The sequence below is a fragment of the Rattus rattus genome, chromosome 8 (assembly GCF_011064425.1).
Source record: "Rattus rattus isolate New Zealand chromosome 8, Rrattus_CSIRO_v1, whole genome shotgun sequence".
Classification (NCBI taxonomy): domain Eukaryota; kingdom Metazoa; phylum Chordata; class Mammalia; order Rodentia; family Muridae; genus Rattus; species Rattus rattus.
In genome coordinates this window covers 86,593,384-86,617,061 of record NC_046161.1, presented here as the reverse complement: position 1 = coordinate 86,617,061, position 23,678 = coordinate 86,593,384, and the positions used below count along the sequence as shown (strand labels likewise).

Genomic DNA, 23,678 nt, shown 5'->3' with positions numbered 1-23,678 from the left:
TTTTCAGTCACACTGCAGTGGGGGCCGTATCTGATAAGGCAGTTTGGAGAACAGGTTCCTGGAAGGGTCCCAATGTGCAGGACAGGTCCCAATGAACCAGGAACAGCCATCAACCTATCTGCATTATTCTGAAATAGGGACCAACACATGCTTCAAGGACAACGGATGTGAGCGGTCATTGGTAGGAGGATCTACCTTTCCCTGGTGTTTTTGTTTATCACTATCGAGAGTTATTCTCTGCTAAGTTTCCTTATTCCAGAGAAGTGATATGCATTTTTAGAAGCATAGGATACAACATATCCTCACCTTTCTTATTCCCAGATGAATTCTTAAATGTTCCCAAGACCAAGATTTGGACTTTCTTCCACTGAATAACAATGATACACTCACGACCTTGGAGCCTCAGGTTTCCCAGCTCTGCATGGGAACTGGAAATTCAAGAGTGTTGAATTGTACCTTTTATTTGCCTTGCTACATCTAAGAAGCAGAGTGATGGATGTATATGGAATTCTGGCTCCTTTATTATCTTCTATTTCTGGGAACATTTAAAAATGGCTAGGCAATCTGATCTTTCTTCCTCCCCACCCCCCCTTCAAACAAGGGAATAGAGTAGAGATTGGGAAATGACTGGGCACAGCAGGAAGTGGATAGTTTTCTTTTTACTGAGCCCTGCAAATGTGGCACAACCATGAGAGGAAAAATTGCGATGCTCTTCTTTATTTTGGATTTATTTGGACCAATGAGGGGAAACAAAACAAAACAAACAAACAAACAAAACAAAACAAAAACAAAGGCTCTGGCCAGAAATCTACAAAAACCAGACATGGAAGCGAGAAGCGAGTAAAATGATTATTGTAAGGATTCTGAAATTATTTCAACAATGCTATGTGGCCCCTTCTGGGTTCCGAAGTTGCTTCTCAGGAGGTTCGTGCAAATGGAGTTGGCTTTGGGTATTTTAGCTTATGACCTCCCTCAAGAATGGAGAGTCTTATGTGGTAATCTCAAGTTTATGCCTTGATTTACTAATTATCGGGGAGAGAACCTGAGTTTTGCTCTAAAGAGAAAGATTCCAGCATTCCAAAGGGAGATAATCGCATTACTGAAGGGTAAGGGGAAAGCTTTGGAAGTTACCTTTAAAAGGTCAACCATCAATTCTCAGTCTCCACATAGAAACACTTTATGCAAATGTTCTCACCTGCCCAGAACCCAAATACATTCGTAAATGTTCCAAAGAAGGGAGTTAGGAAATGTATGTGTAAGAAGACAATATTAAGGCAGTTAACTATCAAAAGACGGGCAAAACCCTGAGACGCCTCCCAGGTATCTGCAGATACGCACAGCTGTCCTCTACTACCAGATGCACCAGGGTAAGCTGAAAAGGAATGGTCCTGGTTCTTATGACTTGGGCTGGTAACGGATGTACATTCATACAGGAAAGAAAAGTATTTGGCTCAAGAAAATTCAATATTGGTTTTTAAATAGATTATCTACAAATTCTTTGATTCTACTTTCCTTAGAAACCGGAAACTAATTTCTCTCAAGTACCACGTGTAGGATGTGCTTAAAAATCTCCTATCTAATGAATAAAATGTAGCATACGAGTGTTGTGACACTACGTCGTGCTCTAAATTAGGTCATTAAAAAAGGCACCGGGAATTTTTCTTTGCGTTCTTTCTTGGACTGTCTGCTCTAAAAAGCTGGCTTCCAACTGATGGCTCGGTAGCAGGTCTACGGAGTGCTCTATGTGTTACCACGTAGTCTATTATAGCTAGCAAGGAACCTAGGGTTTCTATCAACATAGATATGGATACTCCAGATCTAGGCAAGTCTTCCAGAGACAGTCATTTCAACTGACATCTTGTCTGCATCTGAGAGGAAACACTCAGTCAAGTTGCTTTCAAACTCTTGACCCATATAACCTTTGAACTAATTTAAGCCATCATGGAACAGTTGATAATGAATACTAACTAGAACATCCAGTATTATGAACTCTAGATATAAAAGGTACTCATGGGAATTGAAAAATGATGATGCCTGCATTGGTATAGATCTTTTGCAAAGTATTTTTTTTTTTTTACCAAATAACTTATTTGTAAGGTAGAAGGTTTATTTTCCCTCTTAAAACTACACCAAAAACTAACTTTGGGTTCAAAATGACCATGTTACAAACTGAAGTTTGAGGACAAAGACAAAAGAAAAAGAGATGGATGAACTGAAAGATGGGCAGATGGTCACAGAATGGCACTGTCCTCACTTCTTGGCACTCTTACCTGATATCTGATTTTTAGAATGGTTTAACTGGTATGAAACCCTTTTATATAACAGCATCTTTCTCCTTATGTGTGATGGTTTGTATATGCTTGCCTCAGGGACCGGCACTATTAGGAGATGTGGCCTTGTTGGAGTAGGTGTGACCTTATTGGAGGAAGTGTGTCACTGTGGCGATGGGTTTTGAGATCCTCATCCTAGCTCAATGGAAGCCAGTGACCTTCAGATGAAGATGTAGAACTCTCAGCTCCTCTAGCCCCGTGTCTGCCTGGATGCTGCCATGCTCCTGCCTTGATGATAATGGATTGAACTTCTGAACCCATAAGCCAGCCCCAATTAAATGTTATCCTTATAAGAGTTGCCTTGGCCATGGTGTCTGTTCACAGCAGTAAAACCCTAATTAAGACACTATGCAAAATCACTTTCAGAATATGTAATGGTTTGCCATGTGGGATCACTGGTATCACAGAGGTAACAGGACTCAGTGATTGGGCAATCAGTAGAAGCTAATGATAAGGTAAGGTACAGATAAAGTAGAGACAATAATAAGACACCCAACCTGACCACTGATAGATACAAACTTCGAAATAACTCAGGTATTAGAATTAATAGGTAATAGGCTTTAAGACAGCCATAAGAAAAATGCTGGAGAATTTAATTAAATTGAGATAACAAATATAAAATGAAGACCTCAGAAGAAATATGTGACCTATAAAAAAGGAAAGAAAGAATAAAGAAAGAAAGAAAGAAAGAAAGGAAGAAAGAAAGAAGAGAAAGGGAGATTCCAGAAAAAAAGGTGAATGCTATCTAGAAAGAAAACTCTACTGTATTGGCTGTCTGGATGAGATCTTGAACTTGAAAAGAGATCTAGATTAAAACATTCAACTTATACAACCTTGTAAGGTAAGATTTGAATAATAGGAAAGTACCTATATGACATAAGAAAAACTTATAGAGTAGCTTAACATTCTGTGACCGGAATACACGGAACAGTGAACGCTGAAAGCCGAATGTTTAAGAAGATAATAATTCAATTTTATAAATTAGATTACAAACATCTACACAGAAACCCAAGAAACTCGAATCTGAATTAGGATAAATTTAAAGATCAATAAACCATAGTCAAACTTCTAAAACTGAAAAAAAACTTAAAAGAGATGAGATTAAAACAGATCAAATTATGTTTGATATCTTAATTAGGATTTCTACTGCTGCACCAAAACACCATGATCAAAACTCTTTTATTTCAGCATCGCTGCTCATCACCAAAGTCAAGAAAGGAACTCGAGCAGGGCAGGAACTTGGAGGCACGGCCTGATGAAGAGGCCGTGAAGAAGGGCTGATTACTGGCTTGTTCAGCTTCCTTTCTTATAGAACTCAGGACCACAGCCTAGGGACGACACCAACCACCATGGGTTGAGCTCTTCCTCACTCATCACTAATTGAGAAAATGCCTTTTTGCTGGATTTCACAGAGGCATTTCCTCAACTGGGGCTCCTCCCTTTCTAACAACTCTAGCATGGGTCAACTTGACAGAAAACCAGCAAAATAAAGCAAATTCTGCTGACGGTTCATGAAAAATAAAGGCTTGAAGGCAAGGGTTACAATTTGCAAAGCATTAAAAAGAAAATGAGTTCTATATTCAGGCAAATTCCTCAAGTATGTGAAGCAGTATTGGCCAAACGGAAGGAGAACATAGCAAACCTCTAATGGGTGCACATTGCACCAGTAACTGGCAAAGTGAGTAGATTAAAACAAAGACTCAACCTGACTTAGTTGACAATTGTGTGCATGTGTCTTGTGCATATATGTGTGCGTGCATGTGAGAACGTATGCATGGAGGCATGCATATATGTATGAATGGAGGGCAGGAGTTGATGACTTTAACTCTCTGCCTTATTTTTCTGAGCCTCGCTGAATGTGGAACTCATTGATTTGTCTAGGCTGGCTGGCTAATGACAGCAACCCTCCTCTCGCTGCTTCCAGACTGAGCATATAGACACACATCCCTGTGCCTGGCTTTTTAATGTGGCTACTGAGGATCCAAAACCAGGCACTCATGTTTTCTCAGCCAACACTTTTCTAGCCTTTTATTTTGATTGAGACTCTCACTGTAAGCCAAGGGTGACCTTGAATTTTTAATCCTTCTGCCCCCACCCCTTAGGTGCTAGAATTACAAGCAAGTAACATGATTCCAAGTTTGTGCACCACCGTGGATTAAATCCATGCCTTTAGGCGTGCACCTCGACAACTGACCTACATCCTTTCTCCAGTGATTGACACCTCTGTAATATCACACCATCTATATTCTGCAGTTGTTGAGTGTGCTATTGGAACAGTTGCTGGAAGACACATCTTTTAAAGCATACAAGGAATGTTTACAAAGACGGACCAATCATAATTGTAAAAGAAAGCCATGCATATTCAAAAGATTAAAATATTATCTATTACAAAACGGAAACTCTTTACCATAGCCCAAATGATCTATATGGCAGATCAGTTATGTAAAAGATCCCAGCTTCTCACCTCTTCCCATGTCAGTGGCATTTCCGATGATACCTGCCGGTACTTTTCACCAAGCCAGAGCTGCCTATTTAGCTCTTTCCTAGGATGTCCTTGGGATATGCAGCATTAGTGCCAGAATATTAGAACTGAAGCTAACCCCAAGAAACAGTCCAGGCCTTATCTTACATTCTTGCTCTCTGTCTTCACCAGAAGAATGGTATGCCCAAAGTAGAACACAACAGTAGGACTCCTGTTGCACACTCCTTAGATTTTGAAGGTGTTACCCAGCATTAATGGGGTGACACAATCACAAAAGCTGGCTCCTGCCTCTGACTCTTGCAGATTCATAGACTTTAACACTCCCTGTGGCTATTTCAGCTATGGCAGCATCATTTCTCTTCATCACACAGACTGTGAATGCTCCTTCCTTTGTTTTGCCCTGTATGGAATGTTCTCCCTTTAGACCTCCACAGGAACAAGAGTTTTAGACGGGCATCTCTTGTAAGGAGGAATTAAGAAGCATTGAATAGTAAGGGGAGGTGAAGAGCCTACTCCACCGTAACTGGCTGTTGACATACTGTGTAGAGTGTAGAGCACTTCCTACACAATGGAACAAGGCTTTTAGCTTAGAGGGTATGGGAGAAGAAGAGGATTCCATGGGGAGATAATCAAGCAAAGATGAGGACTATGCTCTGGCCCTTGAAATGAGGATCTGTTTATATTCTTGACAGAACTGGCAAGTTAGACTCTCTGGGAAAGTGACTCACTTCAATGTCAATGGTTAGGGAGACTTTATACAGACTAAACAAGTGCCCACGGGCGACTGGCAGGATGGATAGCTTTGGCTTTCACTCCGGGCTCAACACCTCATGGGTCGGTTGTCTTGGGAGTCTTCACTTTTTAAACTTTCACTTTCTCACTTTTACAGAGGGCTCTAGTAATAGATATCCTGATTGGGCAAAGTAAAAATTAAATATGATTTAAATCTTGCATGTAGAATGTGTAGAATTGCCCCTTAAGTTGTAACCGCTACTCCCCTCTGCTTCCTCTGTGTTATTCCTGCTTTCTAGTGCATGAAGTTAAAGAAAAATGGTAAAAAACAATGTGGATGTTGGCCCTAGAATGCAAAAATGCTAGTGCAGAGTTTGCCTGTGGGCGTGTATGACATAGGTAAATGTTTCAAACAAAAATGCCAGTGTCAGTCAAGGGAAAAACCCAAGAAACTCACTTAGGGATATTCATTTTTTTTAAATCAAGATAGTTTTAGTTACAATGTGGTATTAAAAACTTTCATCTGGGCCATATCAATTTCTGAGCCTAGTATTCTATTCTTGAAACACTGTGTGTTGTGTAGAGTTTGCATCCCATGAAAACCAATGCGAACCGTAAAGGCTCAGGAAATGGAATGAGTACACGAGAATGCTCACTGCTAAGTGTGACGGCTCTGGGTGGACTTCATGTTCTGTTGTTACAATTTGGTTACGATTATTGGAAAATATAAACCTTTGAAAAGGTAATTCTTAGGTAATGAGCCAAATGACCCTACTTTTAGCTAATTAGTCTCTCTCCCTGCTTCTGAGCTCTGTGGCTCTGGAGGACCCGAGATAAGAAGTGTCATTTGGGCAGAGGAACAAATGCCTCTATTCTGCACCAGTAATTGCAGGTCTCAAAGGTATTCAAGGTGACGGCTTTTGGAGACTTGGCAGACAAGCATTTGCCCACTGTACTTACGCCCTTCATATTTGACAGACATTTCTCTGTGCCTCTGCTTAGTATGAGTCTTTCTGGGTAAGAAATCTTATCTTTCAGTCCCTGTTGCTCAGTTATGGCAGGCCTCCTTCTGCACTTCTCTGGACTCTTTGTGCCTTTGGACCGTCTGGAGCCATAGCAATCAGGACCAAGTGAGCAAGGTTATACCCTCTCAGAATGGACAAGCAAAACCAGATCTTCAGGAAAGAGACCACCAGAAGTCATAGAAAAGTGCAAGCCAATATTCAAGAGAGGCTATTCACAGAGGCTAGCACTGTGTCGAAAATAAAGTCATGCTAGTCGTGACAAAAATAGTAGTTGACAGAGTGGGGTTAGGAGAAGGGAAAGACTTCCGAACTTGAGCAATCGTTGAGTGTGCCCATCACATGCAGAGTACGAGGAAACTCTCCACCGAAGCTCGCCTGCTGGCTCTGTTCACTATTCCCACCTCCTCTAGCTGCTTCTGCCTTGGTCGCCTCCAGCCACACTGGACTGCACGTGGCTCTGCTGGCGCTCACACCAACCCACTGACTCGGAGCCCGCATCCTTGCTGTGCCCTCTGACTGGACCACTGCCTTCATTTCCACTCGGCTCGCTTCCACACACTTCAGTCTTCCATCAAATGGTGCTTGCATAAGGCCTGTCCTATATAGCCAATGACCTCTCCTCCCTTCTCCACCCCCTCACATGCTCTCTCGTTATCCTTTTCTGAACTCACAACCTTTACATACTATCTTTTTATGATAGCTGTTCCTCCTTGGAGCAGAAGTTCTGTGTGGGAAAAGACTTCAAATTAGTGACATTTGAACTCTCTGCATAGCAGCTTAGTATTTGACAGGGGTGGGATCAATGACTACTTACATGAATGCATGCATCTCTGGTAAAATGGGTTGTTCTGGGGGTCAAATTACTTGGATTCAAATTCTACTCTTGCCTTCTCTGTGCCTCTGGTCATGTTATCTAACTTCTCTGTGTACAGTTTCCTCGTGTGTAGATGGGTTGATATAGTACCTGTTCAGGGTTATCTCCGAATATAATTATCAGGGGTAATGCATATAATATACTTAGAAGAGTATTAAAAACCACAGCCAGCATTCAATGGGCCGATTATGACAGACTGATGAAAAGGGAAGAGAAGTCCTGCTGAGTCCTCTTAAGGGCTGGAAATTTCCATCACAGGCAGGAACTGTACTCCTGAGACATTACCTACCTTACAAGGGCATGCTTCCAAGAACAGAGAAGCAACTACAAGGAAAACTTTCTGGGGGTCAGGGGGAAGGGAAGTGCTATTTGTTCTTCAAGCTTCTGAGACATACACACAGTCTCCCACTTCTCAAAGCAGCAAAGTCACGAACAATGCGCATTTAAAACCGAATGGTTGCGTTTGGAGCATGCTTTGCAAAGTTTCTGCGCCTGGCACAATAAAGAATGCACTGTCATGATCGCAAAGGGAATTGTGCTTCAAGCTCATAGCCGAGAGGTATTCCCTACAAGCTAAGAGGGTGGAAATTCCGTTATAAGCAGCCGCCTTTAATTATCAATGCTTAATATTGACTGCAGAGTCAGGAAAGGCTGTAAATAGTTTACACATTTTTATCTTTTCATTAGGAACTGCTGTTATGGTTAGCTGGGGCAGAGATTATCCTACCTATTAATCTTGTTAATTTAAATCTGGTTTAATAAACACAAAGTAAGTAGGGACATGGTCTTGCTAAAAATCAGACTTGGGCTTGGCATCGATAGATCCAGATGACAAGTAAGGCATTGCCAGGCAAAAGGACAGCAGAGAGCATCTTGACAGAAGGTTCACAAAGACCCCACCACACTTCGCCTGGGTTGAATGGCAGCTGCATGGATCCTGTGGCCAATTACTTGTGGTTGGAGCCCACTGCTTTATGCACTGGACACTAAGGGAACAATTACTCCAACCTCTTTCTGAAATGGGTTTTGTCGTTTGCTAGCTCTGCTGGCTAAAGGACACGGTGAGAAAGAATGCCCAGAAGAATCCCCTGAAAGTGATTTGTGAGCCTCTGCAGCTCCCCCAGGAGCACACAATTTAAAGTGGGAGTGGCTTAACATTGGAGAGAGTCCCTTCTTTGCCCACTACAGGAAGCTCTGGGGAGAAAGGTTGGAAACAGTGAGTACCACACCACTCTTCACGCCACCAGGGCAAGGGTATGCTTTGTGCCCCCAAACGATAAGGATTTAGTATATGACTGACTATTTCCTTTTTCTGTCAGGGGCCTTTGGGTGCCAGAATATTCGTTTGTGGCTGGAGCCCAGCCAGGATGGAGGCCTTGCAGCCTGCTGATTCGGATCGCCTTGACTCCTGTGTGTTTATTTCCTGTTCTGATTATTCTTTGTTTTAAGGATGTGTGTGTGTGTGTGTGTGTGTGTGTGTGTGTGTGTGTGTGTGTGAAATGTATGTGTACATGCACATGGTAGCTTGTATATGTGAGTGCTTGTGGAGGCTAGAGGTTGATCCTAGATGTCTTCCTCTACTGTTTTCTGGCCTAATGTTTTTCTGAGTCTGCCACTCTCAGGGAAACTAGAGCTCTCTGTTTCAGCTAGGCTGTCCCGCCAAGGAACCCCAGAATCAGCCCATTCCCATCCCTACCCAACTTTGTGATTTCAACTGTGCACCTCCAAGTCCAGCTTTTATATGGGTGTTGGAGATCTGAACTCTGGGCCTCTCACTTACATAGCCAGCACTGAGCCATCTCCCTAGCCCTAAGTTTGTGTTTTTCGTGACAGCCTGCCGAGGTAAACATCAGTATCATTCACTTTGGACAGATAGGGAAGCTGAAACTCCAAGATGTGAAAGCTTTTTCCAGACCCAAATGTTGCATGATACTCACTTTCTTTGTGGCACAATCTTATTTCTAAAACAACTAAAAAATACCTTTCATTATGGTAATATCTCCAGGTAAGTGACATTGCTGAATGAGCAGTGGTGAACTTTATTTTAAAGTGTTGTAGGAGAAAGCTAAAATATGCATAAACTTTAAAAATGACTCAGACTAGAAGGAAATTGTACCAATAATTATATGTGATTATAAAACTTAAGGGCATTAGGGGAAGGCAAAGGATTTTCTTTGATGACTTTCCTTATTCTGTCTTCTAAGGAAAGACATACATGAAGACCATAGAATTTAGATGAAGGTTTTGCTCAAAGGTCGGAGAATAGATAATTTGACCTATGGTAGATGAAAACGTTTCTGAAAACTTAGCCACAGCCAGACCTTCCTCATTACTCATTTCAGCCCAGGTGATGGCTTTGATTCTGCCTCCAAGGTCATCAAGCTGGCCCCAATCCTAATACTCCAGGCAGCCATGCTGTGCTCTACCCCACCCTGATGCTGATCCCTGGGTAATCAGTCTGTGAAAAGAGCACCTATGGCCCTGGAACACACGTGGTAACCACGTTCACAGAACACAAGAGTCGTGTTCATTACAAACTTCATTCCTCAGCCTTCTCTGAGAACAGGGCTCTTCCTTCTTTCTATGTCTGACCCAGGGAAGTGGCCTCTTGCCTTGGAATGCCAGCTGGCTGTGGTACATTGTAGGTAAGAGAGGGAAACCCTTACTATCAAAGCCAGGGGTGTCCTTAAACCCAAACATGATCAAAACACAGTTTATCACACAATACCATACATTTACCACATTCCTCAGATCATGTCGGCAGACCTTCGATGACAGCAAATGAAGAAGATTCCCATACATTTGTCCTTTTGTCTTAAGGCGAGTGACCAAGTTAGGAATGACTAAGGCCACATCACTAATGACAGATCCTACCTTGATGGCAGATTCAAAACTCGGTTTGGAGAACAATTTTCCTCTACTCAAGATTAGTATGTTGTTCTGAGCAATTTTCTCCAAGGCTTTTTGGGTCTTTGTAGATAATGGCTGTTCAGTTAGGCCAGGAATGGATCACCTAAATTGTTTCTCTGTCTCTTGCCTGTTTCACGATTTCTGAATGCCCAGAACTGATGAAGAAGAAGCCATTTAGGAGAAACAGGGCTATCTGTTGTGTGCTGAACAAGCTTTGATTGAGTTCCACGGAGAGTCTCATTTTTAGGGTTCTAGTCTAGATCCTGTACTATGCTTTCAGGATTCTTGATATCCCAAGAGGTGGTAGTGAGTTGGTTCTGAGAATTTATATGTTAACCATAACCAACACCGTGAATTCCTAGGCACTACCATCAGAGGCAACCCTGTTTTAGAAATAGCGCCCCTGGCTATGTGCTCTACTAGATGCATGGATGACCCACGGACCAGTGTATGTTTTATCCGTGACTTTATCTAACTTGCCTGCTGCGAGGAGGGCTCTTCCTTCAAACTTTCATCCAGGTCCACGCCGACTCTGTTAAAAACAAAAAGAGCAGATAACCATAAGTGCCCTGCTGCAGAGGAGACGAGACCTTGAGCATCGACCAATCAAACCAGCAGGTGACCTCTAAACCCAAGGTGAATGTGAGCAAAGGTTTGGCAAGAAAACCACCTGACTTCCTTAGAAGCCCCAGGAGAGTGATCACAGCGAGGAGGCCTCGCACAGCATCGACAACAGTTCAAAGCCACTGGTTTTCACTACGGGAGTAGGGCCCTGAGAACTGGGGATAGGAGCCATCATGAGAAAGGCCTCCCTGTAGCCTCAAAACCAGGGGTACCCCACAGGATTCACAGAGCGAACTGTCTCAGAATCATGGATCCCTAGCCTGGGGCAGGGTTCTCTAATGCAGAGGAAAATCGAGCCTTGTCCAGATTCACATGGGTGTCCGCAGGGAGAGTCAAGGTTGCAGGGCCTGAACCTTATACAGTTTGGGGGGCTGGTTTCTTAAGGAAATAATACAGACCATAAATATGGAATGCTCTAAAGAGATTCTTTAGAAAAGGAGCAATCATGGAGGTTTTGTAAAGGCAACCAATATCACAACATAGCAATAACAATATCATCGTCATTACCATCATCATCATCACGAGGTTCCGGCACACCTCTAAAATCACCTTCTGGCTGTAAAATTTGCTTTTGCACTTTGAGGTTTCCTGTATCTGACAATGATTTTACATTCGTGACGATGGAAAGCAGGGAATCTTCCCCAGCAAGACTGAGGAAATAAAGCATGCTCTCTTACCCAGACCGGCTAGCTCCATGCAGCACTGTCATGCTAATCTGCCGAATGCAGTACTCCTGATAAATTTCACTTCATGCAATTTCCATAAACAATGTACAGTGCACTGATCTCTCCCCGTGCCTCCTTACTGAATACATTTCGGCATTTCCATTTTGACAGGCCTCAAAGAGAACTGGGTTTTCGTTTTTCCAGAATTGCTTCGGGCTTGTGTATCTCACTGCTTGTGCCCACCCCTCCCAATACCCACAGGCCTTTGCTGCCAGGTGCCAGGGGATCTGTCTACATTTATTGCAGCCTTTACGTTAAGTTTCTATAAGCTTTTCCTACTCCAGGACGACCAGCAGTGACTTACACACACACAGGTCACTGTGGCTTTTATAAATGGATCCCACTCACTGCATGTGAAATACATGCTCTCCTCAGCTGCTCCTGGGTTGGATCCCCAGTTGTCCACAGCCATCCTCTCAGAGGAAACTGAGGGCAAGTGGGAGCTGTAGTAGAGGGGGAAACAGCAGTGTAATCTGTGTTTAAAACATACTACTCTCCCAAATCTTACAGAAACACAGACCCTGGGAACAACAAACTGGTGTTCAAGTGAGGGGCCCTAATGATTGCTTTTCCTCTTCCCTAGAGTGAGTTCCTTGGGTTGGGGGTGGGCTGGGAGCCTGGGAGGAAGCTGGTGAGTGGGTGGCAGTGCTTAAGTCAGGCTCCAGCAGAGCGCTGCACAGCAGCCTTTAACAGATCAGCCTCTACTGCTCTCAAATATCTCTTCAGTCACCCTCCAGGCATCTGGCTGGGGGTGGTGGCGGTGGTGGTGAAGACTGAGCTCGAAGCCCTCAGAGCAATGAGGGGGTGACAGGACAACAGTCACCGTGAAGATGGGGGCTTGTTTGAAAGTCCTGCAAATCAAGATGCCCTGGGCACGGGTAGCCCCTCTGCTTGCACCCAAGATTATTATCCCAATCTGTGGCATTCAGGCTGGTGGGGAGGGCTTCGAGTGGACTAGCATTTGATTCTCCACAGTCAAGTAGGGAAAAGTCTTTCAGTTACTTAAGAAGGAGAAAAGGGCACATGTGCAGTATGTGTGTGGGTGGGTGGGGGTGTGGAGGTTGGGGGCAGGGTGCTAAGAAGTGTGGAAAAGGTAAGAGGGAGGAAAGAAGACGAAAGGGAGACCAGAAGGGAATGGAGTGGAGGAGGGTGACAAGAGTAGAAGGGGATTAAGGTAAGTGCCCCCTCAAGTCCAGTGCAGCCAGTGGCCATAGGTGTGTGTGACCACATGGGTGGCATGTGTGGCGGTCCATGCTGTCCTGTTTTCCTGGGACAAAGACACCCTCATTCTAGATTGCTCCTCATGTAGGAAATTCCTTTGAGACTCCTTTTCAACAATAAAGGTCCAACCTGTGCCAGGACTCCTGGGCACCCTGGTGGGCGGCAGATTGAACTGAGATTCTCCAAGCATCAATTGCCCGGGCCACTTAGGGGTCTTTTTCTAGTGCTCTGCTTGAAACACAGGAAAGAACAGAAATGAAATTTCCTAAGAAACCGAGCTATTAAAGTGGCAGTACTGAGGTTTTTCACCAAAATTTAAGCATTTCTCCCCAAACAGCAATCAAAGCAGACACTTCTAATCCCAATTATTTGCCAACCAGATGGAACTGAGGAAGGATGGCAGCTGATTAAGAGCTTTGGCTTCCTGTGCAAAGCGCCTCAGAGGTCTGGGTGGGAACAAGACACCGCCCCACCGCACCTCAGACCATTTCCGGCAGGAGGAGATCTGTTTCCGGCCAGGTTGCTGATGGACTTGGCCTACAGCCGAGTAGGTATCTGAAGTGGCTTTGGCTTAAAGAAGACAAAGACGGGGTTGGGGACTTAGCTCAGTGGTAGAGCGCTTGCCTAGGAAGCGCAGGCCTGGGTTCGGGTCCCCAGCTCCGAAAAAAAAAAAAAAAAAAAAAAAAAAAAGAAGCAAAGACACTGGGCAGCACTTGATACTTGCCTTCAGGGGCAGCCGGGGTGAGCAAACAGGACCCACAAGTATTTAGTTTGGAAGGTTTAATGAAAATAAAATTTGGGGGAAAAAATAGGGTAGTTAAGTGCCATGAGGGGACAGCATAAGAAATACCATCCATTTGAGACTCCGGCAATTCTCGATTAAAAAGAAAATCTTGCCAAAATGTATTGCTTGGCTTCTTGCCTCCTTAAACACAGGGTGCTAGGGTGTTCTCTTCTTAACTAGAGGGCTCAGTATCGCTCTTGGTCCCATAAAACCTAATGCTTGCCACTTCATAATGATTTCTGAGAGGTGTGTGAACTCTTTATGACCATATTAAATGTCCCCTAACTACTATTATATTTTTTTAAATCTGCCAATTAGACTCTCTTGATTTCCTGGCTGCAACAATAATAGATTAGCTATTTTCTCCCGTGTCCTGTCCCCCGCCACAACACCACTTTTTATTTAGTGGGACTAATAGCCTGATAATTAAGCTGGACACGTTTTTATTTTTAGGTTTATTATATAATAGCAAATTGCAAACATTGTAGAAGGGTTCACAGAAACACTCTGTTCTTCCCTCACCCCACACAGCCTCAGCTTAACCCCTGGATGTCTCTCAGGGTAGCTTTCTGTCTTTTTCTTGATTGTTGTGCATAATAGTAGATATTGACATGCATGCCACACTCCTACAGCATCCCCAGGGCTATGCAAACATCCTGACTGCATCGCTCCCTGTTCTGTTTCAGGAGGCAAGCCAGAGCGTAAAAGAAACATGTTTTCGGGACAACCTGACATCCACTCACTTTTCTGCATTAAAGATCACTTACACCCTATGGGTTTGGGAGAGACTGTAAGAGCAAGACACCATGTTACCCCAGTGTGTGAAGCCACATGTATCTCAGTAGATCCCCAAGGGAAATCAAGGGGCTTAGGAGTGAAGTCCAACCTGCCCAAGCCGTGCTCAAGATTCTTTGACACTTCTCTCAAGGTGTCAAGTTTTCCCTTCTGCCAGTCTGACCTAATGCATGATGTCTATCTGTTATCTGGGCTTCATTCCTAAGCCAGTAGCTGAGACTAGTTCTGAGCTGTAACTATGTCCTGCTTCACTCAGGTCTTCCCCATGCCCCGCTTTCTTCCCTCCAATTTCCAGGTTTGTTGTTTGGGCCACACTGGCTGCCTCTGGGCCTCTGTGATGTCCTGCCTTCTTTCTCAAGCTTTCAAACATTGCTCTTCTCTTTCCTTCCTTCTCTATGGCTTCCCTGCCACAAGGCCTTCATAAATCTTAGATTCCTCCTTAAATGTTTCACCCTCTTTGTAAAGTATGCCCCCTGGTATAGTTGCTGTGTACACCCGAGCTCAGCTTGTTTTGTTTGTGCTGACCTTGGCTTACCCACTGTTAACTCTGTACTGTTTGCCAGCCCTTACCTGAGCCTAATGATTCCAGAGCCACTCTCAGCTTTTGATGTATACTGCCTGGGCACTGAAACTGGTCTGGACCATGCACAGTGTCTCTATTCAGCTTCCTTGTTAGTACCAAGGAACTAATAATGCAATAGGACTTCATGGAGTGATCATAAAAAGTGTTCAGCTTAGAATCCAGTGCATAGAAGATTCTAAATGTTATCAACTGCAGCTGGGTGATGATGGTGCAAACCTTTAATCGCAGCACTCTGAAGAAAGAGGCAGGCAGGTCTCTACAAGTCCAAAGCCAGCCTGGTTTACGGAGTAATTTCCAGGTCAGCCAAGGCTCCACAGAGAAACCCTATGTTACCAGATGATATTGATGTTAATTTCTGTTATTATCAGCATTTCCTGTCAGAAGCACCAGGGTTCAGATTCGCCATGCCTGTTGCTTATCTGTGTCTCTAGACACACCCTTGGGTCCTGCACTGAGGCACCCCAGAATCTCTATCAACGGTCACATTGAGCCATAGACCAGTGCACAGCTGGATTAAAGGGTGTCACTTCTGTCTGCTTTTCTCAGTTGGGGTTTTTAAAAATATGTATGATTTATTGATTGAGTAGGAGAAAAGGAAGATAGCTAAGGAGCAAAAGGAAGGGTGGGGAAGAGCTGATCACGAAGAAAACGGAAGGTGAAATGGAAACAGGCAGAAGAAAAGAAAAGACTTCACGTAAGGAGAATGCACAGGAGGCGGGCAGAGCTGAAGCACAGGTAGCTTCGGAAAGGAGACCAAGAGTAGGTGTGCACACATCACAGAAGGCCAGTACGCTATCTAAAAATAGAGAGGAAGAACCGGTAAAGGATTAAAAAGCCACTAAAAAGTATGGTTAAAATTTTATATGACATTTTGCATTCTTGATGTAGTTTTTAATTCTAAGTGAGTGGAGTGCTTCCTCGATGGTATTCAAATGGAAATGAAAGGGAGCCTCGCACATATTCCCAGCTGTGCCCTCAAACATCTCACTCTGGGCTCCTCATTTACAGCCGAGCATCCAGCTTCACTTTCAGAGCAAATGCATCTCTTGTGGACCATAATGCTCCTCCCTCCCCAGTGAGCCTCCATTCTTTGGTGGATTTTATTAGACATATTAAAATCTCTGGATGCTCTCATACCCAACCGTGGCCAAATGGATCCTTCAAAGTTGGAATTTTTTTTTTCTTAGCAGGAAAGCAAGCGAAGTAAATCACAAAAGGTTCACTTTTCCCATTAAAGCCACAAAATTCCTTTCCAATTCTTATCGTTTAGAACCTTTAGGGCGGTGAAATATTACTAGGACTTGGTTTCATTATGTGAATTCCAATGGTCTTAGGAACTCTTTTGATTCTTTTGAGGCCACTGCTGATGGGCTGAGAAGTGAAAGAGGAGAAACCATTTCCTCTCAGACCTGCATTTGATGGTACAGTGTTAAAAAGAGCAGTTTCAGTAAGAGAAGGGTGACTGGATATTGAACACATAAATATAACTTGACAATGGAGCTGTGTGAGAGGCACCTGCTAATGCTTGGGGACTCTTACGTGGGCTTGAGGGTACTAAATGGGGGACTACACTTGGGTACTGTACCTCACTGCTCCCCTACATCCTTTGATTAAATGTCATTGGAGTCTATGGATGATCAAAATTTGTCCAATTTAATAATTAAAATATTTTAACTTGATTTTGGGAGAAAAGAAAGTAAATAAAGTGGCAGAAGCAATTATATATCTATTTATCTGAATATATATGTATGTATGTACACATATATGTGCACACATATACATATGCTTTCCTTTTTAATTTCAGTATGACTCTGTAGTGAAGAGTTTGGACCATGGGGTTTCAAATCTGACATCTCTCATTTATTGCATTTGCAACTTTGAAAGTTTTATTTATTATGTGGTGTACATGTGTTTGTGCATTGGGGTGGGGCTGAGTGTGCCACAACATGCATGTTGAGGTCACAGGACAACTTTGTGGAGTTACTCTCTCTTTTCAACTTAACATGGGTCCATAGAATCAAACTCAGGCCACCAGACCCGCGTTGTAGAGTACAGGCACATAAGTGCCTTCACCTACATACTCCCTGATCCCTCAAACACTTGTGGGTTAAACCTCTTTAAACCTTAATTGTCTTAACTGTGTAGAAGGCAATAACAGTCCATTTTATGGACCATTACAAAAGTTTTAGGTTGCTTTTTTGCTGGTTTGGTAAACACTGTGGCCAAAAGGAACTTGGGGAGGAAAGTTACATTTCCAGGTTTCTCTCTCATTGAGGAAAGCCCTGAGTAAGAACTCAGAGCAGGAACCTGGAACAGACACCTGGAGAAGACTGGCTTGGTCTCCATGGCTTGCTCAGTCTGCTTTCTTAGACAGCATAGGACCTCCTTCCCAGGGTTTGCATTGCTCATTATGGGCCAACTCTTCCCACATAATCAAGACAATTTCCTAAAACACATGGCCACAGGTCAATTTGGCCTCGGCATTTCCTCAACTCCTTCTCCTTCTTTCCATTCGGCTCTTGGTTGTGTCCAGTTAACAATGAACACTAAGTAGTTCAACAAGGAAGAAATAAGCAAATACATAAAGTGCACAAAACACTGGCTGCCACCCAAGAAGCAGTCACGGAATATTAGCTATGCTCTTCTTATTAGGGAGAAATTGATGTACTTTAAGTCAAGTGAATGATAGAGGCTAAGATACAAAGGTCAATAATAGGATTCCTGCCATTGCTGGCCCAACATCTATTGGAGAAGAGAAGCTCTACAGTACAGGGTGGTGTGAGGAGTATCACACATGGATGAGGAGAATGTGCCAGTAAAGAGCCTGACAGTGGGAGGCTGGGCAAGAACTAAGTCTGCTTCTCAGAAGACCTGGAAACTGAAAAGTGAAACTGAGGTTTAGGGCAAAAAAAAAAAAAAAAAAAGAGGAGGTTGAGGAGGGACTCTCTGAGGCACAGGGTGAGCAAAGTCACAGCAGCATTAAGAAGGTTGGAATGTGCTGAAGAGCGTGAGTACACGCAGGGCTGTTTTAAGATGCTTCAGAGTGGGGCTGGGGATTTAGCTCAGTGGTAGAGCGCTTGCCTAGCAAGCACAAGGCCCTGGGTTCGGTCCCCAGCTCCGGAAGAAAAAAAAAAGATGCTTCAGAGTGTCTGGAGGTTGGATTAAAAGGACCCTTGCTTGAATGCTGTGTTTAAGAAAGCATATTAGAGATCACTGGGGTTGTGTGTTGTGTTCGCAAGACTCCTGAAAATGTGGGTCACTTACTAAACAGCTTCAACGGTTTAAGGAAGAATTCATTAGGATATAATTTAAGACACAGGTGAAGAGGGGATACATTTTAGATATGTAGCTAAGTGTGGTGGGATACTGAAGGGACATATGTCAGACACATGTGGAGATGTCTCTGAATTTCTGCTTAGAGCATCTAAAAGGGTGGTTTTCTCCTAGACATATATTGGAGGGGAAGCATAGGTGAGAGTCTCCCCAAAGTGACATCATGTTGTAAAGGTGAAACTGACACTCAGACTCATAAGGTCAGAGCATTTCCACTCTAGTGGAACGATGTTAACTCTCCACATTATCAACTCAGGAGAAATTAGCTCTCTACCTTCCGGTTTCTGTTCTTAGCTTGTCTGAAAGAGAAGTTCAGATCAGCAGGTAAAGCACAAGGAATAGGATAGCTAATGGCTTCTTCAGACACAAGACCAGTAGATTAGAAATTTTCATGGCATGGCCAATTCAGCATTTGATATCAGTTCGGACATCTAACTTAAAGACTACCGAGAAGCCATTATGAAAGAGGCTCAGAGGATTGGTCATTAGACAATCTTGGAGATATGTGAATATTTTCTGGAAAGTGATGAAATGAATATGAAAACGTTTGGTCAGGACTGATACATACAACACAGGTCAGGACCACATTATAGTATTCAAATAGACTCATGGAAAGCCACATTTTTCCATTCCCTGTGAAGCCGAGGGTGATGGGTCATAGGGCAATGTTGCTACAGTGAGTCTCTTAGTCACTGGCTACATGACATGACAATTTTATTCGAAGATTTGTTTCAGAGGACAAGTGTGGCCTCAGTGCTGAATGTGGAGCATCAGGAGATATGCAAATGAATTGAAGAAGCAAGGGAGGTTCCTCAGTGTACAATGACCTTTCTGTTCTAGGGGGCCAATACCTCTTCCCAAACCTTGGGACTTGTCCTGTTGTCAAACTGAACATGGCTAGATCAAGGGACTATTGAGGCATTCCTGTCTTGCTGTCCTGAGCTGCCCACATGAATCTGTTTTTTTTTTTTTCTCCAGAGATTACAAAACTGGGATGGATTCCATAAAACATTGTCAAGCTGAGAAGACTAAAAAGGTCTGGTTTGTTATACTCTGCTAATAGGATTTACTGGAGATGGTCCACAACAGTTATCAAGAGGCATTTGTCATATTCAACAGAATTCTGAAGATTTATTAACACTTATTTGTGTGACTCCACACAGGAAGCTATTCCGTTTCTTCCTCAGCACGATGGGAGATTTGGACGGCAACTCTCCTAGATGGCTTTGTGGATATGGCCTACACTGGATCCAGCAAAAGCCTGCCACCCAGAAAGTGCCTGGAAGCTAGAGTTGTGTTTAGGCTGATTGGTGACGGTCTTTGCACCCAAGCTTTCTGTTTTGAAGCCTCTAACCTTACAGTTGTGTCTCACCCCTTCTCACCTGGTCCTAAAGCAGATTTTCTCTGTGACTTCTGATCCCAACGGAGGCTTATCAACAATAGAATGTGAGGATATGATGACTGGGAAAAGAAGACGTTCTGCCTTCAGAGCTGAGCCATGTGGCAAGGGTTTAAACTCATCTGCCAACTTGGGAATGCCATTGAGAGATGTATGAGATGCTAAAAATATTATGGTCTTTGAAGAATAAACTTCAATAAACAAATGCATGTCGCAGACACAAATGCATCTTGTGCTTCATGCTTAGCAAAACTTCCTTTAAGTGCAAAGTGTTTAGTTCTGCCAAGAGGTAAGCTAATTTCAAACTACAGATAAGATCAGTTAGAAACCGGATTAAGAATGATTATGCAGACTAATTTATTTTGACCTAAGCCACAAGTGCACTGACACCCTTCGGTGGGAAGACAGATGTAATAGCTTAGCAAGGCAGCTGGCCTTTCTTTCCTCAGGCTTCTCTGTGGGTGCCCTGCCTGAGCAATTAGGGATTTATCAGAGCCAAATGCACATCCCCAGAAAAACCACCCTTTCAAGTGGATTGGCTTGTTTAAATTCTAGTGTGTTACCAGGTGGGGTGTCTTCTCAAAGTCAGGCTGAACATGTTATATGGGAAAAAGACATTTTATTACTGAATATAAAGTAGTCATAGGAGCCTGCTTTATGAGTTGGTATGAAACTGAAAGTGGCTGAAAATAAATCCTAGGCTATTGGGCATTTGGGGGAAAAGTGGAAATCCTAATGCCTGAAAACCGAGTGGCTGCCTCATAGTCAAACAGATAGGAATAGAAGACAAATTGAAAAGGCATCTATCTTTCCCCCCCCCACTTCAAGCCACTTCTAGCTACAGAGAATAGCAAAGAGAATGGTGGTCAGTCCTGGCTCTCCAGCAATACCATGCTTGGGACACATGGGTCTGGAGGGAAAGCTAAGAGCACCTTTGTGATGCTCATTTTGGGTGTTTCCCAGCTGCCATGAAAGCCAGAAAGGGAGTTAGAATGACTACATGCTCTTGCAGTGCAAAGACTGTATCCTCATGAAAATCACCTGCAGAAATCAAGAGTGGACATTGACAAAGGGGTCCCAGAAGGGAAACAAGTACTTAAGAGCATTAAAGATCCTCTAAGCATAATCTAAAAAAAGTTCATACAATTAAAGCAATGAAAATCAGGAGATTCTTTTGTGGTGATGCCATAGAAAGAACCCTTAGAGGTAAGCAACAGTGCTTTTAAGACTGATGGATGTTTAAGTATAACATACACCCATAAATGTTTAAAATATCCCATACAGAAGGTGAAATTCTAGTACTTTGCCTTGGACCCTCCAGTGTGCCTTAAAATCACAACTCTCTCTAAGTGCTAATATGTAACCTTTCTTAACACAGCATAAGGTTTTCTGTCTCTTTGGAAATAGGCTTAAAATGTAAGGGCTTGCCTGAGGTAACTCTTGGGCTTGTGTTCAAACAAAGTACAAGTAATTGAGTGATTGAGTCACAAGAACGTGAGAACGAAGTCTCTAGGTCACCAGTTATTGGGAGATGTTCCCACAGAGCACTGGAGTAAGAGAGGCAAAATATGCAAAACAAGGCTCAAGGCACAACATTGTGATAGCTCACACTAACATGAAAAGTCTCAACTAGGCAATATCAAACCCTGTATAAAGTATATGAATCTAGGAAAGAAAATCTGAAGCTATCGCGACACCATTTATTTTAGTAATTAACGACAACAAAAAGGAGGGTTTCTAAGTCATCCCTTTAAGTTCACCACTACAGAGCTCTTGCAACTGGGCTCTATGGTAAACTTATGCCAGAATGTCTGGAGTTGCTGGCCATCCATCACCAGCATCCTGCAGATGCTACAGCATTAGGAACCATGTGGACCTAAAACAAAAAATAGCCAAAGAAGATTGTTTCACCAACACTAATAAATCACTGAAATTGAAATTAAAATGGCTCCGGGATGAATAATGGCTGCCAAAACCAGTGTTTAAGGCCATAATTAGAAGTAGATCGTGATACAAAATCTCAGCGAGGAAAAGCTGCGATCTTATTTTCCTTGGAGTCGGTTAGTACTTTACAAGACCGAGTGGTGTTATAAATAATTAAGACTCAGATTTATGAGATATATCTACACATATTACATCATAAATATTTGTTTATTCTTTAAGTAAAAAAGCTTTTTCCTTAGCCTCAGAAGAGTTGTCATAAGTAGTTTTAATACCTAACCTTACTTTTGCTAAAAGTGAATAAACATCTTAATTTACAAAGGAAATTGACAGGAAGAGATAATGGGTAAGTTAGGAAGCTGCCATGACTCACGAAAAGAGAAGAAAATAATTTTCATCCATTACTGAGCGGGATTAAAATAAATCAACGGAAAAAAAATTAATAGCAAAACAATATTTTTCTCTGGTTCAAACCAACTGCTATTAGGCGTCCTGTCAGTGCGCATGCTCACTGGCTTGACCTTGCAGACGTGAAACTGAATACCCAGACTCCAAACACTGAGGGATGCGTGCTTGGCGCTAGAATAAGATTGAAGAGTGCACTTTGGTATTAGAATCAATGGTTTAAAATCAGGAACGGGAGCCAAGAACTGATGAAAATGTTATTAGGGAGATGTGTTAGAAGGGATGAGAGAAGAGAAGATGAAAGAGAGTGGAGATTGTTGCTGTAAAACAGGCTCTCCCATTATCACCGTGGTCACAGAAGAGGCACAGCATGCCACAGAAGAGGCACAGCATGGGAGCAGGATCAGCATCCATTTGGCAGGAAATGAAATCATGAGGGTTAAGTGGATGCTCATGGCTAAGGCTCCATTCAGGCTTTCCCAGCACATCACTTGAGAAGATCACGAAGACGGCTTCTGCAGCCGGTGCATGCGAAGCGATATTGTAACTGACACACTATGTATGTCTTGTGGGTAAATACCCCTGCGAGCCATGATCATCTCTTCCTTCCTCTACTTATCCATCCATGGGATATTGGTGGGAAATAGATCAGGACCATGGTTGCTTTGCTGGCTATTTTGGGACCCATGAAAAATTTGTTAGTGCATCTTTAAAGTAATTTTGCTGGTTTTCACCAAACCTAAGATAACATCAATTACAAGGCATCTTATTACTTTATTGGCTTCCAAAAGAAAAATTACTGCTGATTATATTTGGTACACCATTAATTGTATGACACGCCTCTGCTTCATAAACGTTAAGATGTGGAAATGTGAGTTTGGGATCAGTGCCATTTACTTATAAAATATTCAAAACCCAGGGTTTGTCAGCAATGCTTGCTTGTCAGTGTACGGCCCTGTTTATTTTGTGCATGGCTAGTATATTCAGAGGTCATTGAGGGAAAAGTCAAAGATATGTTTTGAAATTTTTATCAAACTATTCAGTGTAGGCTTGTAGATCAAAGTAATTCATCCCGCTTCTTAATTGCACTGGAAACAACTTTCAGGTCACTTGGTAATTAAGTCAGACTTGGAATGAGATACCCACGGGTCTTGTGGGTGCTGAGTGGGCATGCACGTGCCCTAGAGAAGGGTGGCTTTCTGTGCATCCTTAGGGTACTGTTCTCTTACTCTGCAGGAACCTCGGTTGAAATCATCCTGTTGCCTGTATTTTCTCACATCTTCTAGTTCATTCTTGGAAACCACTCTCACTCCCATCATCGTCTTTGTACTCATTCTTCCTCTTTAGGCTTCCGCTCCTGACAATGTGGACAGCATCAACTGAGTTCTCTTACCCTTTGACCTTTGAATGGTTTGACCAATGGCAAGCACCATTAAGACCTTGGAATAGGACGGGTGGTGCAGCAGGGGATAAAGATCTGGGGTTGATGTCAGGCTCCCTTCTGTCTGGGTCACC

General features: G+C 43.0%; 1 protein-coding gene across 1 annotated transcript in view; it reads right to left on the bottom strand.

The window, feature by feature from the left end:
* Nucleotides 1-23,678, bottom strand: part of Slc9a9 (solute carrier family 9 member A9) — a 535,118-nt gene that overhangs the window by 94,333 nt on the left and 417,107 nt on the right. The window contains exon 13 of the mRNA XM_032909913.1: nt 10,834-10,885. Coding sequence (XP_032765804.1) covers nt 10,834-10,885 — 52 coding nt within the window. The remainder of the gene's footprint in view (nt 1-10,833; nt 10,886-23,678) is intronic.